This window comes from Perissodus microlepis, chromosome 15 (assembly GCF_051167445.1).
Source record: "Perissodus microlepis isolate ML-2025 ecotype Zambia chromosome 15, ASM5116744v1, whole genome shotgun sequence".
Taxonomy (NCBI): Eukaryota; Metazoa; Chordata; class Actinopteri; order Cichliformes; family Cichlidae; genus Perissodus; species Perissodus microlepis.
This window is the reverse complement of record NC_140475.1, coordinates 7,085,001-7,101,729: the sequence shown is the minus strand read 5'-3', so window position 1 is coordinate 7,101,729 and position 16,729 is coordinate 7,085,001. Positions and strand designations below refer to the sequence as shown.

Here is a 16,729-nt window from a genome sequence, read left to right as displayed (position 1 = left end):
ATAATTCCTTCTTTACTATAAAGATTCACAATTTTCCCCTAATTTTTAGATCCAGTTATTATGTTATTTTACCAGATTCCTGTATTTCTCCACCACAATCTTGATCAAACATACTTTAAAAACAAAAAAAAAGGTTTATTGTAGTATTAATTAAAGGGGAGATGGAGGCAAAGTTTATTTACCTGTGTTGAATTTCTAGGTGAATGGTGGTTAAAAAACATTCTGACTCTTTGCATTTTGAGAATGTGGAACTGGGATATCTTAATTTAAACAAACTGACAATGCACATTTTTGTAATTTCAAATATTCAATAATAGGTTAAGTTAAAGTAAATGAAAAAATATGTAGATATATAATTTGCTATCAACCTTAAAATAACAAGGAATCTGTCTAACTGTGCACCTGTATTTTATTTTACTATCATTTGATATACACAAGCTTTTATTTTGACACCACTTGAAACTGGTGTGTGCAGTTGAGGGGCAACAAAAGAGAGTGCCTGAAAGAGAAAGAAAGAGATAAGCGTGAATATTTGTGTGTGTGTGTGTGTGTGTGTGTGTGTGTGTGTGTGTGTGTGTGTGTGTGTGTGTGTGTGTGTGTGTAAACCTGGTTTGAACCCAGCTCTCTGGAGGACCCCGTTGCCTGGATTCCGTCCTATCAGCAAGCGACCATCTGCCCTCCTCCCGGCCCTCACGCTCCTACAGGCATCCTCTGCATTTTTCATATTTTTACACACACACACACACACACACACACACACACACACACACACACACACACACACACACACACACACACACACACACACACATTCAGACACGCTTAGTTCTCACTGCACACATTGTCTCACCTCACATATCATGCATTCAGCCACGTGTTAGACACACACACACAGCTGCTCCCTCTGACACTGTATGCCATCTTTGACTCACCAGAGATGATTTATACTCTGGTGTCATTGTCATTCCTGAATTGTCTCCCCTATCTTGTGTGGAAGCGATCTCCCAGGGATTTTGCACAATGGTCTCAGAAACGCAACCAGCCAAAGCTATCAAATATCATTCATCTGTTCTCGAGCTGTTTGTCTCTTCCCCTTTTCAAGCCCACTTCGCACCCAAACCCACGCTCCATCTCTACATTGGTGCTCCCGCAACTTGCCTTTTCTCTTTCTATACCCTGCTTTTTCCTCTCTGTTTCCCTTAGAGCCCAAAGAAAAGGGCAGAGAGCTAATCCTTCAGCATTGTTGGGTGGGCTTAGTATTGTCGTATGGCAGCAAGCACAGAGGGAGAGGGATTATGAGATAGATATGCCAGAGTATACCCAGTTCAACATGTTGATACTGAACAGTTCATGCAGAAATATTCTAATTTTTCATGCATGCAGCAATCCACACAATGACGGAAACAAAACCAGAGGAAAATATGGCAGTTATATTTAATGAAATATTAGAAGTAATCCATTGTCATACAGCATTTTATCTCTGTTTATGATACATTCATAAGAACCTCTTTTTTTAAAACCCTTGCAGAGCATGTTCTTTCAGGTCATATTCATTTATCTCGCTCTCTCTGTCTTTATATATATATATATATATATATATATATATATATATATATACATTTATAAATTATATATTTAGTTTGGCTTTTTTCTGGCTCACTTATTTACAGTCCAACAAGATACCACAAGTGTTTTTCCGCACGCACAACATCAAGACAACAGCACAATGTGGCTTCTACAAGTCTACAAGCAGGAATCGGGGTAGAATGGGAACAGTGACGCGCAGGGCGGGGCTTAAACCCTGACTTCTCACCTCGAAATGCAGAGGAACACTGAGACAGACAGCGTTGGCAACAGACTCTTATCAGGAGGACTTTTGCAATTTGTACTGCCAGAGGTGAAGTCGCACGAGAGAGAGGAGACACTGATGATCAGCCGATCAGCAGGATGACTCACCTCACCCTGCTTACAGAAGATAGAGTGTCAGTTTGGTATCTCGGCTTCAAGTGAACATAAATCACTGCAGGGTGAAGCTGAGTTATTGTGTCTTGTAAAGGCAGAGTCTGCAGCAAATGTCAGACATGCAGAAAACCGCATGTATGAGCTGGAAAACTTTCTAGGTTGTGGATATACATGCAACCACTGCTGTGGATGGACATGTGTAGCTTTTATAAGAGTTATATGTCAGCAGAAGCCTGAAGAAAATCTAGCAGCGCACTAATACACCAATGAATACATTAGTCTGACAGTGATTTTCAGACATAGAAACATAACACGTGTAAACATAACTAAAGTGCAAAATGTAGAAAAAAAGTAGAATTGCTTATCAAATTCAAGCACATCAGACATCTTAATAAATTAATAGAAATAGCATAAACTAAATATAATATATAAATAAATGTAACATACAAAAACAGAAGTCATACACTGGCACTGGTATGAAGTAAACAGTTTAGCTTCAGCTTCCATAAGGCTGAAACTGACTACTAACGTTAAAAGGCAATAGCATGCAGGCCAGGGGTTTTAAGACACCAAACCAAACTTTTCAGTTCATTAGCTTCTTAGTTTCAGTCTGTTACTCCACTGAAATTCAGCTGCTGAACACACACACTTACACACACACACACCCATAAAGGCTTCAGTGTCTGCTGTGTCACCACAAAAGACTTAGATCAGACTCAGAGTTTGGACTAACAACTTATGGCATTGTTTTATCGAGCAGAATTCAACAGTGAGGCATCATCACATTCAAACTCATGATTTTAAAATGACATCAGAATCGTAATAGTGCCTTAAGGATCAAAAAATAAATAAAAAGCCCTCTCATCCTTTGGACTCTTTCCCCATCAGTTCCCTTCGTTATGTAGGATTGTTGCTTCTTCTTTCGAATTAGAGGTAAGTTGATGCTACATCTGTTTTTAATTCTAGTCTTACATACATGCAGCATCCCCACAAACGAAGCCACGCTTGCACATTTTGGAGACAAATCTGAGCATTTGAAAGACTCAAACATACAAAAGAAACTTATTATAGCATAAAAGACATTTTTAATGTTATCCTATAAATGTGAGAGCAGCAGGAGTTGTGAGCATATTTGAAAAAATTGCTTCCAGTGCTCTCTGGTGGACAAATGACTAACTGGAGATGCAGTTTTTAAAATTACGCCAAATATATTTTAGTGTAACTTACTGGCTGACACCATGTATACGCCCATTAAAGGCCTCACATCAGGGTTTAAATTACAGTTTTTCCAACTGTAATTACTGATCACATCCACAATTTGTTTACTGTGAGATCTGTAATTTCCCCTAAAGTTCCCTAACAGAACTTTTAGTTTCAGCAACTCTGTAACTCCGTTATGGACAGAGTGTAGGACAGGTCGAATAAAATGTCTGGGACTGACTGTGATTGCTGAGTTCACCTAACTAGCTCAGGTACAGTCGTGTCCTTACCAGATCCTTAAATGAGGTAACTACAGCCTGATGTGAAAAATAACACATGCATTATTACACCATGTCATAATTTACTTAACTAAAACTAAGCCAAAAATACAGATGCAGTGTGTGTATAATGCGATTTCCAAAAAATTTGAAGTCTGTCATTCAACAGTGAGAAAGATTAATCTCAAGGGGAAAACATTTGTCAGTCGTCCCAGGAGTGGACATCCTGGCAAATTAACCCCAAAGTCTGGCTGTGCCGTGTTTACAGAAACTGAAAAAAACAAAGAGCTGAATCTGAGACTCTACAGGCCTCAGTTAGCATGTTAAACAATACAGTTCTTGACAGGACAGTTAGAAAAAGACTGAACTTTCTCCTGGTAACTCGTTTACCCATTCCTTTTAAAATATGACATGAACCTGACAACAAGGCTAACGTTTGCAAAGTTGCATATAAACATATCACAAGACATCTGGAACAATGCCGTTTGGACAGATGAGACTAAAGTGGAGGTGTTTGGCCATAATGCACAGCACCATGTTTGGACAAAACCAAACAAAGCAAATTAACACAAATATGTCACACCAACTGTCCAGTACAGGAGTGGAGGTGTGATGATGTTGGTCTGTGTTGCAGCCACATGAAAAGAATTTCACCGCAACAATGTGAGAGACTGATTTAGTCATGGAGAAAACAATTACATCCGATTACTGATGCTTAAAGATGGCTACTGGACCATGGGGTATACTTGGTTATTCACATCCTGCTTCTGCATTTCAGCTTATTTTTTTTAATAACAACACAGTGTAATACGTCGTGTGTTGGTATTCACCTGAGGCTATATATACATTATTTTAGAATCTGGTAAGACCATGTGACTTTTTAATATGTCCTGACGTGTTTTCTGACCTTAGAGTTGAAAGAGGGTGTGCTTTCTTTATACCAGTAAGTACTGTAAGTACAGTCAACAAACTTCTAGAGCTAAATATTTTTAAAATGATGTGAGGCTAACATGCACAGGAACATAAATAGTATTTCGCCCTTTCTTCCACGCATACAAAACGTTGTCGGTACGTGCGCTTGATGAACGACAAGCGCACATAGAGCCTGCTCCTTACCATCACACACCTCAATTATCACAGCCTGGCATAAATTGAACCTGTGTCTGTGTCTCTTATTGCTTTACGTAACATTTTCTGACAGAAATGCTGAAAGAAAACAAGTGCTTTTTTTTCCATAATCCATTGGATACATGCTCGCACGGCTGATTTGGCCAGAGGCACCGACAAACAAGCTACATCGTTCCATCACACTAGGCTTACTAAGAAATGTAGCTAAAGATTATCAATGTGGGGTGCTAAGAGAGACTTATGGGCCTGAATCAGCCATGCACTTTGATTCAGACTGTCTTCTATCTATCGCTCTATATCTACACGATTGTTTGGCGTGCGCTCAATGCTTGAATGCATGTAAAATCTCCTAAATACAGCAGCGTACATTAAGATTTGGGGGATTTTTTGGAGGCAAAATAATTGCCTCAGTTAGACAAGATGTTAATGGAAACTGGGAGTTTACTACCTATTATGTTTTATGATTTTTCTTTTCTCAACTGTTTAAATACTGTAATATCCCTGTAATCGGATACATACAGTAAAAGAATTCACAGGGTTCCTCTAGCTGATCTTAGACCAGCAGGGTAGGAATTCATAAGAGAAACACCTAGAATATTTACACCATATGACAGACGACATAATACTATAGTTCCAGCCTATCTATATTATTTATACTCATATATAATACAGTTTTTATCTATTAAATCTGAGAATGAAGTCAGATTCGTTTATATATTTACACTGAAATGTTTTCTTTCTGATGGATTCTGTACAGTTCCTTTCATGTATTAAAGGTTCATTTGGTACACGCACACACACACACATGCACTCACAAATAATCACACACACAGACGCAAAACGCTGCTGGGTGGTGCGAGCTGCTATGAGGGACAACGGTGGGCACGCAACAGACAACAGGTAGAAGGTTGTGGTTGCAGTTGATGTGGAGGAGTTTCTCGGCAACTGCGTCATTTACTCCTGATTTGAATGCGTCTAGTTCTCACTTTTAAACCTACATTTCTTTTTTTTCTCTTCACTTCTTTTCCAGTTTCATCTCTGTCGTACCTTTTTTTCCTTGTTCTGCAATCTTTCCTCCACTACAGTTGGCACTTTACCCTTCTACACCCTCAACGTCCCGGCCGGCGAACACCGAATACACTCCCCTCTTGTTTTCTGTTCTAAGAGGTAGAACATAGGTGGGATGCAGCTCCCTCCTGCGGCGTGCCTATATGTAGTGTGTACTATAAGTGTGTGTGTGTGTTTCGTCAGCACTTCGGCTGGTCTATTTCAGAGCACTCCGTGTCCATGTCAGAGTCGTACAGCGAGTGGCCTGTGGGGTCACTCTGAGACGATGGCGGGTCTTGTGGCGTGTGAGTGTGTAAAGTGTTTGAGCGCGTATCGTCCTGGAAAGTGTCCGTGCGGGAGTAGAGGCCGAGGTCGGGGAGCTTCGAGGGCGAGTCGCTGCCCTCTGTGGTGTCGTTGTAGCGGAAGTCCTCCAGGTCGACGAACCACTCGGGCCAGAATCGCCGGCGGATGCGCTCGCAGTACATGGCGAGGTTGATCAGCTCACCTGGGTGGAACAAACATCTCAGTAGGTACAGCGCCCATAAGGTATCTCACTGAGACACCAGTGATATAAGTGAGTATAGGATTAGATCTCACAGTCCATAAAACAGCAAATAGCAACGCCAGCTGATAGCTCAGGAAACACTTTACTGGGGATTTCTGTGCAACTGCTCTAGCCTGCCTACAAGCTGCTTTGCAACCCACCTAAACACCAGTTGCTCATTTTAATCCCATCTTGGGCTGTTGTGTATACACATATAGAGCACTGCTTAATGGAAATAACACCTTCTTTTGACTAAAGTGGTCCTAACTGAAATATTATTTTCCAGTAATGATGACTTAGATTTAAAAGAAGAAGACACATTTTTATGTATAAATAGTAATAAAATGATAATTCATCACTTTTCCATTGGTCCTTTTAGGCACTGATGAGCTTTAAAGGTTAGCAGAAAAGGTTAAAAAAAAGTGTCTAAGTCAAAGATCAGAGAGTTTCTTATTATTAATTTTATTCTTATTCTCTTAGATAAACAAATAACTTGATTTACAGTTTAGTGAATTTCATTTTCATTTTGATGTTGCTCATCTTGCATGAGTTGATTATGATTTTCGCTAAAGGACATTGTGTTGTTTTCCTCTCATACATAGTGTTCAAATGTATGAATTCTGTGCTGAATGTGTAATTAGAACATGCAAAAGTTCACATTTCTATATTTCATAGAGCCATTAAAAATTCAGAAAGAAAAAGATTAGATATGTTTCCCGTGTTCTATTATGAATCAAATATGGATTTGAGAGATTTGCAAATCATTGCATTCTGTTTTGATTTACACTTTACGCATCACCCTGACTTTTTTGGAATTGGAGTTGTGTATACTGTACATACATCACTCAAGTGCAAGTTTGCTTGAAATTAGGTAGACTGCCTTTCTGGTGAATTCACCTTTGATTAGCTGCTCTGGCCGCGATCCCGGTAGCGTCCACATAGCAGGGGCCAGGTGACCAAACACTGCGGCGTCTACTGTTGAAAGCTTAGAGCCCATAATGTACTTCTTATCACCTTAGACAGCAGACAGAAAAATATAAGTCAAACAGTGAAGCTTTCCCCCCTTGAATTCCATTATCTTCTGTTTTATAATAAATAAACACATACTGGTAACAGATTAACTGACACCTTTAGTGAAAAACATTTAACCTGAGAAGCCACCTGTCATGGCCAAACAACTGCAAATCGTCTACTATGAACTGCCCGGTTTGACAGTGATTGCAATGCTAAGTTTCTACCACAGCAGGTCAGTGTTGAGCAGTCCCTTCAGTTTTTTTCCCATCTACTGCTGCTAATAAACATGATGTCTCTGGTTATAGGTCTCAAGGCGCATATTGAAAAGCCACAGATCTGGCCCTGGGGTAAAATATGCAAGCAAAATGGTGACACACACTGAGATCGAGCTTCACAATACAAAGTGATTTGTAGATTTACAAAACAAAGCAAAAAAAAGGAAGAAAAAAAAGTGTTTTCCCACTGAAGACTCGAATGTGACCACATCTAAATCTGGGTGATTTTCTGGATTCCAAGTTTTGATTCCATTTGTCTTCTGGAAAAACATACTTCTAACCTTAATGCATACTTAAATAGATTCAGTTGCCCATAGGCTGACTCATACTATTTTAAATTGGAGAAAAAAAACCTCACCTAGCAGGGTGGCCAGGGTGCGCATGTCCTTCTCCATTAAGGCGTACACCTCCTCGGTAGAGAACCGTCCAATCCCGTGACCATACATCTCCCTCTTAACGATCCCACCTGTCAGGTGACTCAGGATCCACTTGAGTAGGTCACTCAGTGGACCGCTCACCGACAGCATCTTCTGGGTCTCCTCCAGGTTGTCCACCCACTGACAGTAAGCTATGGTCCTGTGAGATGCATATATATTTATATATACAGACACACAGATGCACTCATTTAATACAAAAACAATCAGCTTGAATCTCAGCGGTCCCTCACCAGTAGAAGTGCTCATCCACCATTTTGGTGATGGCGCGTGATAAGGCCTTCTCCTGGGGTGTCAGGCTCTTGTTGAGGCTCACGCCCAGCTTCTCCTCCAAGTAGTCGATGATGAATTCTGTCCCACACACTTGCTCCTGGTTGTACTCGATCCATGGCATCTTTCCCTGCGGCGAAAGCTTCCCATCAAAGTAGTTCTAGAAGAGGATTAAGGAAAGGGGGTGGGAAGATGATGAGAAAATTCTCAAAGTGGTTGGTAAATGCTGCAAAAGAAACTGAGTGACCTTTGCAGGAGAGATTATTTTTAATAAATTCATTTTATTATATAACAGACAAAATATTGTTTTTCTTTTGCAGCCACGTAAACACAGTCATACCTGGTAGGGCAGGTCAACCATACGGAGGTAGGTCTCCAGCTTAAGGCAGAAAGGCGACAGAGATGGGGCGCCAGTTTTGGGCCTGGAGAACTGGTGGAGTATGATTGCATCTTTAGAGTCCAGCTCTTCCTCCTTTCTGTATGAGGCAAAGAAGGAAAGAGCTGCATGTCACATACACTCCAAGGGTTGTGAAAAAGCAACAACTAAACACTAAAATGTAGAGTGTGGGTGTGTGGGTTGGGTGTGAGTCAACTGCATACATGGACATAGCACTCGTCTTCTATATTTCTACATAGACATTTAGTCCTTTGCAGTTTTCAGCATTTTTTCGTTTGGGTTGTGTTCTTCATCAGAAGCTTAGCCTTTTCTCTTGATGCTACATTGTAAATATGATGGATTAAGACCAATCTATCAGCCTCGACTACATCCCTGCTTTTCACTTTGATTAGAAGACTGATACCATCCTCATAGCCGGCTGTTAGTAGTCTACTTCATATTACAGCTGAAAACAGGGAAGCAATTAGGCTGTTACCACTTTTAGGGAACAAAAAGGAAGTCGGCATGACACAAATCTTTAGATCTTAGATGTACAAACACTTGATATAACATTAGACCACGTTTAAATTTAAGTTAGGATGAGTGTTAGCCAAGTATTTTGTATCAACTATATATAGAGTGTAGTTTTTTCTATTATTTGATGTTATTAGTCCCTCTGATGTCAGTGAGAGTGGGCATCATTGAATAGTCAGTTTTGGCACAGGCACACGGGTTTACAAAGGGCAGCCAATCAGAGGAAATCTGGCTTGAAGGGCGGCCTTAAAGGGAGAAGAGCTATTAGCTTCATACAGTCGAAGTCTGGCCAAAAGCCCATTACAAGATAAAGAACTATACTGCAACTGTAGAAGAGTCCATGAACAAACAAATATGGAGATAGCCATCATAGTTGCTCATAAAGCACTTATTTTTGTGGTTATTGTTAGAGTAATAAGGTTGGTGTATGTATTTAGCCAGTTTTGGGGAGCATACAAAGATAGACTTAAAGTAGTTTAGCAGATTTTATGGTTAAGGTAAGTCTCAGAAGCACAGCACGTTTTTATTTAGTTTTAGCCATATTTTTTTCAAATTTTTTACTTTCAGTCTAGTTTTAGTTGGCCAAATATCTAAAGATTATAGCAGACTAGATCTGAAGCTGATTCAGGGGACAAAATATAAAAATGTTGGTGTAAAAATTGTTGTGTTTTTACTGTTGAGTTTTTCCAGCGTCCTGTATTCCTTGACATCAAATGTAAATTATGTCCATATGTCTACTCTTCTCTTCCTACCAAGCATTAGAATTTTGTTGCATTTCCGTGAGAAACGGGGGTCATGGGCGCTAGCTGTACCTAGTAGTGGGCAGATCGATCCAAATATGGATAGCATCAATACCAACGCTGGAACTGGTATTGGATTGATACTAGCACGAGAGGGCTGATACTCGGTTTCTATCCTCTAAGTACGGTATGTAGCCCCCTGAATTGTGTTTTTGGAACCTTTTTGTTTTGACTGTCATGGATTCATTTACAGCGTAAAGCACACTTGAAAAAAGTCCTTTAGAGACAGGAACATTTGCACTCCAAAAAGTTTCCAAAAAGCAAATAAACAAAAAACGACAACAACACAGTTTCATATCCATGAAAAGGTGAACGTTGTGTTTATATTGTGTTAACTAATTATTGTGGAAAGTAAAAATCACAGCGATTCAGTGGTCTAAAATTTGAAAATTGATAGTGATTCGTCTCATTAGTCATGACACACTTACTCTCCCCTACATAAACTGCCTTTATACACTGAAATCAGTATTGGTACTGATATTGGTATCGGCAATAGTGGCCCAGTATTTACTTGGTATTGGATCATACCAAAATTAGCAATTTTGCTACACTGTTTCCGTGGCCAGATCAAATTTGCGACTCTAACCTTCTGACTGAATCACTTCCATACTCATCGGCTGTTCTGATTGGCTCTCCGCTCTCCAGAATATTCTGATCTGTTTTTTATTATTTGAGGAAACTGTCAGTACATTTCCTCACAGTTAATGTCTTCCTGCTTTATCCTGCTTTAGTTTTATTAAGTTACTCTCTTGCTTTCGTCAGCAAAAAAATAAAAAAATTAATGAAAAGGTCGTAAGTATGTGCATCACGTGGGCTGTCTGCACGAAAACTGTAACATTATGATAACGAATCACCGACCGGTTAATGTCAAAACTGCCACAACCACAGCCAGACGAAAAGCAGCACATTCACGCGGAGAGGATGCAGAATTAGGACAAGGAGCTGTCCGCCGTGTAAAGTGCTGAAACGACAAACAAGCAGGCGGCTGAGTGCAGAGGAGCTGTCTATTTTCAGTGCGGTGCTTAAATAGCCGCTGACACCAGAATAGAAGAGGATCACCTACAGCACGCATGGCTGCTGACAGGACGATGTAGAGAAAGGGAGGCAGGGGGGAAACTGCAACATATCCGCTCATACAGGTACAAAAAACCAACCAAAAAAAAACCCGCAGAGGAAGCTTCCGTTTCCTCATCTTAAAAGCACATCGTCCAGTGCCATTTGCAGTAACACTAAGTACCCTTTAAACTGTAAGATAGCACAGACCCTGGCCTGGACTGCGGGTAAATCGAAGAAATAAACTCGCTCAGTCAAAGCTTTCACCCTGAAAATGAATAATCAAGCACACAGCGCTTCTTTCTACTTTAAAGCTGCCATATCCCCTCCCGCAACCTTCATGATTCAAGGTGTTTACATCAGAGGTTATAAAAGACCCACACAGCACTGCAGCGTTTAGACTGGACCTAAACACCAGCGGGAGTGTTAACCTCCATCACCTCCCTCGTCCTTCTAGCAGAGACTAATGAAAGCGACCTACTGCCTCTAATGTCCTTTCATTTGGCAGCAGAGCTATGTGAAGGCCGTGGTAGCACACGGACATACAATAACACTAATAAACTATTATCATATCACTAATCACAGAAATAAATAATCTCCCCTAATATGTGTGTGTTTATGAGGAGGAAGCTCAAGGGGTGGAGATTCCGTTACATCACAACACCCCCACCCCCAGTCACGACTCCTTCTCCCCCGTCTCCACTCTCACCCAGCCCAATCAGACGAGATTAAGTAATATCAGACCTCAGTGGAAAATACAGCTTTGGAGTGAAAATATGAGCAGATCAAATCCACACGGATTGTGCTCTGGCCTGGGAGGCCTGCGTACAGGGATCCTGAGGTCTGCCTCTCTCTGGCAGTCCCTGTGTTGTTGTTGTTGTTGGTACCTGATGGCCAGCAGTTCGTGCAGCAGATAAGCAGCGGCAGCGAGCAGAGCCCCTCCGGTCAAATACAGTGTTTTCCGCCACCACGAGTCCGAGCCCAAAGCTGACATGATCCCGCCGCAGTCCTGCAGTGGGTACGCGATGATGTACCCGTAAAACGAGAGCTGCTCATCGGACCCCAGCAGACCGGAGGAGAGGCTCTGGTTCGGACCGAGATCAACCACACACGACCGAGTCCAGGCGAACCCGACACACCAGTACATGCTCTCTGTCTCTGGCCACTTTCCGCCTCACTCTGGCAGCCAAGAGCTTCATCAGCGGGGGCTTCATGGGTGCACGCGGATGCAGGTGAGAGGCGACGGTACGAGGACCAGCCGACCGGACACAAGCATCCCGCCCGGAGCCCGTCCCCGTAGCGGGGTTGACTTTCTCTGAAGCCCGCTCGGAGCTCCCAGGTTATGTCCCCCTTTTTATAATTACTGTCAAGAGTGAGTGAAACACAAAAGGGTTTCCGGTTATGCCTTTCAATATAAAAGTGGATTTGCGGGTCATCCTTTGCAAAATAATTCGAGTAATGTCAAGAAAAGTGCCGAACAAAAATAGATAAATCCAAAGCTAAATACAAACCATTATTAAACTACTACAAAATAATAAGGCTACTTTACTAGTGGACAGCCAAATGAATGAGTGGCAACAGGACAAAATTCCTTCCCTTTTGACAATACTTTGTATCTAACCTATTAAAACAGATAAAATTCTTATAAATGAGGCAACAGTGCTAATAAAAATATTAGAAACAGCACAATATTTGTGGCAATAAAAGGTCACAAAAATGAACAGGTGTGCCACAGAGAATGAGAAAATATGAAGATTTGTTTCAAGTTTACTGAAGCGTAGTAGCTTTAAAAGTCGAACTTCAAACAGGCTTTTGTATCTTTTGACCATGATTAATTCTTTGGGGTTACACTTATTTTAAACTTAATTCCCTGTCGGTTCGTTTGCCAACAGATGTGTCACAGACTTTACGTTATGGTTAAGTACTCCTGAAGAAGCACTTAAAAATAGCTTTGCTTCTGCATTTTGTCAGTTCATATTCATATAGACCTTTATTTTGAAGGAGACATCACATAGCTTGCCATACTACCTCCGCTGCCCTCAGAAATTCTCTTATGCAGCTAAAGCGACGTCACGGGAACTGACTGTACCCTGAAGGTGTCAACTACCAGAGTTTACTGCACCTCTGCGCTTCATTTTCATAATCATAACGTACAATTTATCCTCATTTTTAAGGTCGCCACTTGGAGCCCCAGGCTGTGCACATTCCGAATTTTCTACCAGTACATGTCAGCTGTCACTCTTTGTAATCAACACTAGGGGTCCCACCACAGCCCCTGCTCTGAGCAGACACTGCTGTTGGTAAAAAGGACTTCCTATGACTTTTGTAACATGCTGGAAGATGCCTCAATGTGCATTACACAAAAACGGAGGCCCACTTTGTTAAGTAGACAATACACAATAGACTTTATTATCATAACTGAGCTTCGAAATGAGCCTTAAAAATAAAATTTTTTTTGTTCTTTAACTAGAACTAGATATATCCATGCAGGATCATAGGATCACACCCTATTTTAAAGTGGACACCAACAACAGATGAGTTGAATGGCAGGAAAAAGGCCAGAGGGCACCATGCCACATCTGTTTTTCTTTCTTTCTTTAAAAGAAAAAAAAAAAGGCCTGAAAGAAAAATAATAATAATAATAAGCAACAATAGCAACACACTGTGCAGTTCACCTGAATGGGACAATGTGCTTTCATGAGGGGTTCTCTCTTTAACCAGCAGCTTTTATTTTGTAAAGCTTTCAAGCACCTTGTTTTAAGTACAGCCACACACACAGCTTCCGCTGTATTACATCACAAAAATATAGAGACATTTACACACACATATTGCCACAACTCAGTGATTAAATTCAGGGAATAGAGTAAATTAAAATAAGGTACAACCAAAACTTTGCAGAAAAACATTTAAAAAAAAAGATGTTCCGTGACGAATTAAAAGCAAAGGTTTTTCCAAAAACAAAAAAAGTGTTAGATAATGCACTATACAACTAAAGTAGGGTAAATGGAAAAAAATAATTACTATAAAAACAAACAAACAGGGGCACTTTTATCTGAAGCACAAACCAGCTCATGATTTCCATTAAACGTTTCTTATATAAGCAAAAGCATGAAAGATAAAAGAAAAGTATCATAAGGCTATTTACAAGGAGGTGGGGGTTGGTGGGGTTGTCATGATTCAAAACAGTAAATTCTTGTATTCAAAGAGCTCATTTGTGCCCTCATGAAGAGCTTCTCTTGGCATTTCTCCAGCCACAGTTTACCAATCAGCCAGCAGAGACACTTAACAGGGCAGGTGCATCCCATCACAGCTGAACAGGGTGATAACCAATAAGATCCACCCTGTAAGCTCAAAATCAATTAACAGGAAAAAAAAAAGTCTACTGCAATCCCTGAGGAATTAAAACCCACCCAGAGTGGCCGCTCACATGTAGTACACACAGACACAGACATGCACGCACAGTGCTCGTGATCAAGTTTTGTTTTTTCAAATCCCACGGAGCTCGACGTGTAAACACTCACTCCTCTGGACTGTTCAAGGATGTCAGGATCATCACAATGACGAGTGTCTACTGAACCATTACATCTGTTCCCCCTACATTCCCCCCCCCCTCCACCCCCAAAATGTTCCTTGGCTTTTAAGTTCGTTTCAAGTTGGAGCCTAATCGAGACAACGTCATGGCTTGTTGTATTCGATTTGCTGTTCACTGCAGGCATTTCCGTGTTTCTCGCTCAGTCCACAAACCCATAATGATCAGACAAGGAGGAAAAGGTAAAGACACTCAGTTTGTTGGGGAGTGGGGGTTGATTGAGGATCAGATTTCTGATTATTGTGACTGTTTCCAAGTGACACTGTAATGGTTGCACTGTGACATTACAAGAAGATCCTCCACGTCGACATTATGGATTCCCACGGAAATACAGATGGCATGCTAAGACTGACTGTAGGAGTTGCTCTGGTTCCCATTGGAGCTCTGATCACTCTCACTGCAGACAGAGAGAAAAATGAAGTGCATACAGGTCACTGAGATAGACTGTGAGGAGTCCAAGTGTACAAGAACATACTGTACTAATGAAAGCAGACCCACAGCAATTAAAAACAATTAACTTGTGAAACCATTTCCAGAGAAAAGAAGCTCAAACCTCATCTTCACATGTACAATAATTTTCTACCTACACTTTGCACAACCTTCCCCATAACCTTTACATATTTCTTAATTTCTATTCTAATATCTGTCGGTAGTTAGCGTGTATGTGTATATATATATATATATATATATATATATATATCTTTTTTTTTTCTGTTATGAGGATTAATAATAATATTTAAAGATACTGTAAACACCATATATTCCATTTCTGTACCACAGTTTGATTTATTTTTTTTGTACCATGACACCAAGACAAATCCTCGTTTGTGTACAAACTTGGCAATTAAAAAAAATAATAATACAGATTCTGATGAGACAACCGTCTACAATCATTTTCACCTGAGACTATTTTTTAATTATCTCCATCTTTTCAGCCACCTCTAACATGGAAATCCCCATGTCAGTGTTACGTCAGTATGGCACTAACTACAGTGGCTTGCAAAAGTATTCGGTACAAAGTGGTGTACACGTGAGAAGTGGAACGAAAATCATACATGATTCCAAACATGTTTTACAAATAAATAACTGAAAAGTGGGGTGTGCGTAATTATTCAGCCCCCTGAGTCAATACTTTGTAGAACCACCTTTTGCTGCAATTACAGCTGCCAGTCTTTTAGGGTATGTCTCTACCACCTTTGCACACCCAGAGACTGAAATCCTTGCCCATTCTTCGTTGCAAAACAGCTCCAGCTCAGTCAGATTAGATGGACAGCGTTTGTGAACAGCAGTTTTCAGATCTTGCCACAGATTCTCGATTGGATTTAGATCTGGACTTTGGGCCATTCTAACACATGGATATGTTTTGTTTTAAACCATTTCATTGTTGCCCTGGCTTTATGTTTAGGGTCGTTGTCCTGCTGGAAGGTGACCCTCCGCCCCAGTCTCAAGTCTTTTGCAGACTCCAACAGGTTTTCTTCCAAGATTGCCCTGTATTTGGCTCCATCTTCCCATCAACTCTGACCAGCTTCCCTGTCCCTGCTGAAGAGAAGCACCCCCAGAGCATGATGCTGCCACCACCATATTTGACAGTGGGGATGGTGTGTTCAGAGTGATATGCAGTGTTAGTTTTCCGCCACACATAGCGTTTTGCATTTTGGCCAAAAAGTTCAATTTTGGTTTCATCTGACCAGAGCACCTTCTTCCACATGTTTGCTGTGTCCCCCACATGGCTTGTGGCAAACTGCAAACGGGACTTCTTATGGTTTTCTGTTAACAATGGCTTTCTTCCTGCCACTCTTCCATAAAGGCCAACTTTGTGCAGTGCACGACTAATAGTGGTCCTATGGACAGATTCCCCCACCTGAGCTGTAGATCTCTGCAGCTCGTCCAGAGTCACCATGGGCCTCTTGGCTGCATTTCTGATCAGCGCTCTCCTTGTTCGGCCTGTGAGTTAGGTGGACGGCCTTGTCTTGGTAGGTTTACAGTTGTGCCATACTCCTTCCATTTCTGAATGATCCCTTGATCAGTGCTCCGTGGGATGTTCAAGGCTTGGGAAATCTTTTTGTAGCCTAAGCCTGCTTTAAATTTCTCAATAACTTTATCCCTGACCTGTCTGGTGTGTTCTTTGGACTTCATGATGTTGTTGCTCCCAATATTCTCTTAGACCAGCGGTCCCCAACCCCCGGGCCTCGGACCGGTACCGGTCCGTGAGTCGTTTGGTACCG

General features: G+C 41.1%; 2 protein-coding genes across 2 annotated transcripts in view; both read right to left on the bottom strand.

Annotated features, from left to right (window-relative positions):
- Positions 1–1,417: 1,417 nt before the first annotated feature.
- faxca (failed axon connections homolog, metaxin like GST domain containing a) lies at positions 1,418–12,388 on the bottom strand. Its single transcript, XM_084953704.1, has 6 exons — positions 11,803–12,388; positions 8,493–8,628; positions 8,116–8,312; positions 7,807–8,024; positions 7,057–7,173; positions 1,418–6,120 (listed from the first exon to the last, which is right to left on the bottom strand). Exons 1-6 carry the CDS (start codon positions 12,060–12,062, stop codon positions 5,816–5,818), a joined length of 1,233 nt encoding a protein of 410 aa, XP_084809830.1. The 5' UTR covers positions 12,063–12,388; the 3' UTR covers positions 1,418–5,815.
- A 2,365-nt stretch (positions 12,389–14,753) lies between these two features.
- The window catches only part of ccnc (cyclin C), a 7,447-nt gene continuing 5,471 nt past the window's right edge, over positions 14,754–16,729 (bottom strand). The window contains exon 12 of the mRNA XM_084953705.1: positions 14,754–14,901. Coding sequence (XP_084809831.1) covers positions 14,847–14,901 — 55 coding nt within the window. The 3' untranslated portion in view covers positions 14,754–14,846. The remainder of the gene's footprint in view (positions 14,902–16,729) is intronic.